A 6,503-nucleotide genomic window follows, 5' to 3' on the forward strand; every position below is an offset into this window, starting at 1 on the left:
TGCATAGTGACCTTTAACAGTGTCCAGTGCTGCTTGTTCTCTTTACCAAATAAACACTGAAACATAAAGCTGTTCAATATTAGGCAACTATTGCTAAGGATGACTCTTTTAGCCATATATTGATGACTTGAGCAGCTGCTACATAAAAGCAGAATCAGGTCCGTTATTTCCTATGCTATCTGATAATAGGCTTAATGGTTGGTTGCAAACCAGTTAAGAGCCTAGCGAGGATAAATTAAAGGTAGCAAGTGGGAAATGATTCCTGGAGCTATCCACTGCAGAATGAGAGCGCTAGTACAGTTCTGTTCTGAGGGAGGAGTTCCCAGAGATACAAGATTTGGCAGCATTTTGTAGTGGAGAACAATGACAGGACAGTTAAGTATCTATATAACTAAAAGACCCCATCTACTACATAGTTGTAATATTAAGTATTACAACTGGAACAACAACATAGCCAGTAAATAACAGGCATAGTTCAGAAGGGATTAAAAAAACCATCTCCCCACTTCCAAGGAACTGAGTTTTCCTCGGTAGATGATGGGAAGCCAGCTTTACAATGCATTCTCACTTACACAGATACGGAATTATAGCCAGTCCATATCCCCCAGTGCTGGTCTACTACCAAAGCCATTCATACAGGCCTTTAAACCTACCTTCACCTCAAAGAAGGCTGATCCAAATGTTGGCCAGCGGTGTATCATTTTCAGGAAGGCAATCTTGGCCTCATCCACAGTTTTTCCTTCGTGTTTGCTATATGCTGCAGTAATGCTCTGTTTAGAAAAAAGGATACAAAGCCTATTCAGTTGGAGACGGGCAGGTTTCCAATGTCCAGCATTAGCACTAAAGACAGCATCAGACCATCACCAAGATCAGTCTTGTGCCCACAGCAACAGAAAACTCTGAAAATGAAAATAGCCTACCATGCCATGGGGCAAGGTGGAGCCAGAACCTCCCCAGTGTTTCTTACTAATGAGTTGGCTGAAGGAAATCCGGGAGCCCAAGGGAACGGATTTCAGGGCAGAGGGACAATATGGGATGAAACAAAATTCAGAAAGCTAGTGTTCAACACCCACAGACATGTATCACATTTTCTGCTGAAACACGTAGGGTGAATTTTCCCTCTGTATTTGAAATAGTGTCCTGTGTCTTCCTCAGTGGATTAAGTGATAAGTACCTGCTGAAACTTTCTTGCCTTTTGGTGGAGAAAAGAGCCTTTTGCTATGAGTAGCATGCACACAGTGCAAGGTGACTGATTTGCTGGCCAAACTATGAAATATTTAGGACACATCTTAATTTTCTGTTTCTCTACAAGATCATCAAATCCCCAGTCCCATCACTGAGTTTCCTATCTCTAACGCTTCTTCTGGGCACTGAAAATAGATTAGTATCTCCAAGAAAAATGCACATCTCAAATCAGTCATCCAGGCCTGCAGATATCTTTCAGAGGTTTGGTAGAGAGGATGCAAAATCTAGATTGTAAGAGGCAAAACAGCAACATCCAGTAGCATAGTGCTTTCAAAGACTGTCAGATTAAAAAAGTAGTGTGTCTCCATGTCTGTCTTCTCTCTTAAAGCTCTGTGGAAGTAGCATGATTAATGAAAGCTGATGTTCTTACCTTCTTCCACTCATCTGGTGAGATTGCTCGGAGCAGATTGTCTGGCACCAGCTCCTTCAAGATTTTGGGGATGGTTGCCAGCTGTGTGCGGTCATTGTTGAAGCGCACTTTATAAATCAGCCCTGCCAGCTGGACAGCTTCATCCTTGGAACACTTGTGGTAGCCTCTGAGGTATTTTGGCAACTCCTGGAAGAGACCAGCTCTGAATCTAGATGGAACGGGCTGAAGCAAACACTGACTTACACATGCTAAATCTGTGAGGTCAAGATGTGAGTCTCGCCAAACACAGTCCAAGGGCATCCCAAGAACTTTTGACTCCTCCTGGAGGTTCTCCGAATGATCTTTAAAGATCCTTTCCAACCCAAACCATTCTATGATTCTCCATACAATTACGGAGTAAGACGAGTACCTCCAGGGAACAATTAGATTAGGGAGCTGTGCTCCTAACATAAGCAATATAGCTAAGGTGTGAACACGGTGAGAAATAAATCTGCTCCTGAGGCTGAGCTGTGCCCTCCAGAGGCATTCCTCTGGAAGCTCTATAATGCAGGCCATTTTGAGGGAGATGGCAATACTCTAGCAGGCTTACTTTCTCAGGAGTATTTCTTGGATCACATTGCCTGCCATTATATTTATGCTTTAGGGAGCTGGTTACCTGGTGGTAATGAAAAATGGAATCGGCTTTCAGGTCCTTCCCAGGAGTTACATTCAACCACAGCTTTCTCATGAAGTACACCTCATAAGCCACAGACATAGTAGCCCCTAAGGAAACAACATCTTGTTAGTATCCTCTGTATCACTGTAGAGTTCTGCAGTTTTCACATGGCTTGTAAGTCTCTTCAGAAATGTAATTCTGGTTTCAGTAGTAACAAACAAAATTACTAACAAAAAAGTACAAAAGACCATTTTAGATGACCAAGAAAGTGATTAGTTGTCAGTTCCCGGACACCGATCATGCAGTGATCTAAGGTTTGTTATTTCTTGGTGCTCATGACAGGTGCTTATGTCAGCTGCCTGCTGATGTGCAGCACACCTGAATTCTGTTATACTGATGCAGGTACATTCCCTGATGGCTGAGTTTACAGAAATGAATTGTGATTTAGTGCACCCACATCTTTATCTTGTGATTTGCAAAGCTCCTAGTAGCTGCATCAGCTGTGGGGAGAAGAGGGAAATTAGAAAGTCTTAGATATGTAGATAGTGCTTCAGGAAGTTGAACCTCAGCTGTCCTGAAATAAGCAAAGGTCAGGATAAACGAATATGAAATTTGAGTGGAGTTCGAGTTTGATGTAGATTTCAAAATGTATGTTATACATGGGGGTGAAGTGCAAAGAATTGCTGTCATTAGTGTTATATTGTTTTATTTTAACAAGTGTTCCCCTGGCAATACAACCTGTGCTTTGGTATCACCAGGTAATAATCTAGATAACAATTTTCTAACAACCCAAGGAATGGGAGTGACACTGTGTAAAGCACTTATTTACGTGTGTTGGCTGATACCTGATCTGGCAATGCACGAGCCGTGGACTGTAAAGAGGATCAACCTATCTAACTTGTGTGAATCCAGCTGTGTCTTTTGGATGCAAGTCAAAAAATCTTTGGTACCAATTCAAAATTTCTGGAGAGATCCCCCCACAAAGATGTTCTGATGTTTCCGATAGCCAGTGCTTGGCTGCATCAGGTCACTGGATCTTACTGCTGGTGCAGGCAGTAACTGTGTATGTACAAAAATGATAAAATAAGGCTCTGCCACACACTTCCCAAGATGGAGTAAATCCTACTGGATAAATTTGCTGTTTCCCCAGTTCAACACAGCATCTCATGCAGATTCTTGTCACGCTGGCATTCTTACCATCTTTCCCTGGTTTGTTCCTCCTGTTCCAGTCTGTCACCTGCCTTAGTGAGTCAAAGAAGTAGTCTGCTTCATTCTGACTGATCACCTGGAAGAGGCCAAGCAATGAAGGGGGGAAAGGAGAGATTAGCAGATCATATAAATACTGCTTGTGCCAATATACCCAAGTATCAGGCTGAATTTTCTTTATCTACAGTGAGAGCACAATTACAGCAGGAAAGACAGAGGCAAGGGGAAAGAAGCAGAGAAATAGGAGGAGGAAGGCTCAAATGATTTACATTTCATATGGGGATTTTCATTGCATCTTCTGTTGCTTTTTTCTTTCCAACCTGCTTATTGAAATCAAGCTGAAGATGCCTATCTTATTCTTAGCCATCTCCTCTTTGTAAAAAGAGGAACTGGGTTCCTCTTTTCAGGAATGCAGCACATCAGAAACTCCCTGTGCTTGGACTCAGTGCTGCTTTTGCATTGATCACAATTCCAGAGAGAAGGGACCTCTCAGCAAAGCAGCCAACCCAAGCTTCAACTCAGGCAAGGCAAGCTTCTGAGAAACTAGAGAGCAATCAACTGGTGCTGGTCAGCCACTGCTCTTCCTTATACTAGTGGGTACTGTACACGTGCAGCACATCTCCTGGGCAAGGCCTGAGTGGAAAAGGGCTGAATCCAGCAGTATGCAACATGCAATTTGCTACCATCCCAGCAGCTGCAAGAAAGCCCCCATCTTCTCTGCTTTTAGTACCACCTGTGTACCAGTAGACTGATAGAAACTCTGCATCTCCACCCAGCCCCTTCAAGAGACTCAAAATAATTGTCAGGTGCTAAAAGTTCGAGTCTAGGTTGTATCCCCTCAGTAAGACAGAAGCAGTAATGACCTGCTCTGTTTCTTGGCTTCACATATGGTTGTTTAGGTGGTCTGGTCAATAAGTAGGAGAGGAGGGGGGAGTCTGGCTACCCTGCCATAGTTGAGAAGAGTTACCTTGTCTGCAATCTTCACAAAGAGGCTGAAACCTTCCCACGAGCTCAGCTGCAATTTGGAAGCAATGTTCTGACACAGAGTCCGGATTTTGGTGTTTGTTCCCACATCAAATGTCTATGAGATAACAAGACTCTTGTTACACAGAGGAGAGGAAGAAATGAGAACACTGAATATCTTGAAACATGCTCCTGCATGAATACATCATGGCTGGGAAAATGGTCAAGGCTAGGAAAACAAGTAAGTTCTCACCTGTTCTGTTTCATTGGGGAAGCAAATCTTGTGCGAGATCTTAGTGTTGTTCTGTAAGATGGCCTCAACCTCCACAGGATGAGGTGCCCACTTCCTGGAGCCATTCCTGGAAAATGCCACCACCATCATAAGAGAGATCAGTGCTGGATGTTTAATCTTTGAGGAGTTGAACAACAGTATTCCACCCGAACAACAGACTCCATCCAAAATGCTAGTACTGTGACATGGGGCGGGCTCTAATGGACCTTCACCCCAGTACAAATTAACAGCATTAACATGTATTAACAGCAAGAAACTGAGGGTCTTATTAGCATGTATATTAAAAGTCTGTTATACTCTGCAAGGAGGTTGCATGAATAAGGCATCTTCCTAGCCAGTACCATGACCCCTTCTACGTATTCAGCGGCATTTTTCCTTACTGTATTGAAGTGTGAAGATAGAGGCCACAAGGAGAAATACATTTTATTTAATTCTTACATCAGCAAAAAGATACGCATTCAGATACAAAATGAGTTACAGCTCAGGAGGCAAGTACCAGAAAAGTTTGGAGGGCTGCTAGAAGCATTATGTTTTATATAAGAGCTGGCATGTAATCACTGACTCAAGAGGCGCTTAAGCTGTACAATCCCAGTTCTTTGAAATTATACCTCAGAGCAGAGCTGCCTTTTAAAGCAAAGGAACTGGCCCTGAAGTCTGAGTCATGCAAAAACCTTGATACAGTTAAAGTGAGGACAGATCTAGCACATTATCTTCTGGGGCTGGTACTTTCCTGCCCTCAGTGGCACAGAGCAGGTGAGCTGGAGATTTTGTACACCGTAGCTTATGGGCCAAACGCCTCTCTCATACTGGCCCAATCTCTCGGGAAGAGAGCTTAGTCTGGCATCCAGCTTTATTCGTGTGGATTTGAAAACTAGTTATTTTCCATTAAATAAAGTAGCAGTTCCATTTGGAGAAGGAAAACCTGACTGTAAACCAAGTTGAACAGCATGTGCTCTGGTACTGTACAGGCACTGTAAGGAAAGTGGGCCTGCCCTACTCCGTCATCTATTCCTGGACTTGCAGCAGAGGGAGGCCATAGGAGACCACGGAAGTGCAGCAGCTTGGCTGGAGGCACAGGGCCATCTCTCCTTGCAGCCTAAGCTAGGAATTCATTGCCAAGGCAAGATCTGCTTGACACCCATGAGGGTGCTCGCTGGTTCCCTGGCCAGGAGTCTGGGGATGAAGCTGTAAAACTGTTTATGGAGGAAAAGGTGTACCCAAGGGCTCAGCTGGCTTCCGCTCCATGTATTGTAGGTCAGTCCTTTGAGCTGCCTGCTCTCCCCTTTCCAAAGAGAGCAGGTTACTTACAGGGAGAAGTTGGACTAGATGATCGTTGTAGGTCCCTTCCAACTGAAATATTCTATTCTATTCTGTTCTGTTCTGTTCTGTTCTATTAAGCGCAGGTACAGGTTTAATCTTAGGAAAAGAAATGCTCTTTGAAAACAACACTTGCCTTTGTTCCTGTGCTGGTTTTGGATGGGATAGAGTTAATTTTTTCCATAGTAGCTGGTATGGGGCTATGTTTTGGATTTGTGCTGAAAAGAGTGTTGATAACACAGAGATGTCTTAGTTACTGCTGAGCAGTGCTTACACAGAGTCAAGGCCTTCTCTGCTTCTCACACCACCCCACCAGTGAGTAGGCTGGGGGTGCACAAGAAGTTGGGAGGGGACACAGCTGGGACAGCTGACCCCAACTCACCAAAGGGATATTCCATGCCATATGACATCATGCTCAGCATATAAAGCTGGGGGAAGAAGGAGGAAGGGGGGGA

At 43.9% G+C, this 6,503-nt stretch overlaps 1 protein-coding gene across 1 annotated transcript in view; it reads right to left on the minus strand.

Annotated features, from left to right (window-relative positions):
• Positions 1-6,503, minus strand: part of MYO7B (myosin VIIB) — a 52,493-nt gene that overhangs the window by 1,915 nt on the left and 44,075 nt on the right. The window contains exons 40-45 of the mRNA XM_019473390.1: positions 4,693-4,798; positions 4,444-4,557; positions 3,468-3,555; positions 2,271-2,377; positions 1,616-1,801; positions 654-770 (exon numbers count right to left, since the gene is read on the minus strand). Coding sequence (XP_019328935.1) covers positions 654-770; positions 1,616-1,801; positions 2,271-2,377; positions 3,468-3,555; positions 4,444-4,557; positions 4,693-4,798 — 718 coding nt within the window. The remainder of the gene's footprint in view (positions 1-653; positions 771-1,615; positions 1,802-2,270; positions 2,378-3,467; positions 3,556-4,443; positions 4,558-4,692; positions 4,799-6,503) is intronic.

The sequence above is a fragment of the Aptenodytes forsteri genome, unplaced genomic scaffold (genome assembly GCF_000699145.1).
Source record: "Aptenodytes forsteri isolate BGI_AS27 unplaced genomic scaffold, ASM69914v1 Scaffold278, whole genome shotgun sequence".
Taxonomy (NCBI): domain Eukaryota; kingdom Metazoa; phylum Chordata; class Aves; order Sphenisciformes; family Spheniscidae; genus Aptenodytes; species Aptenodytes forsteri.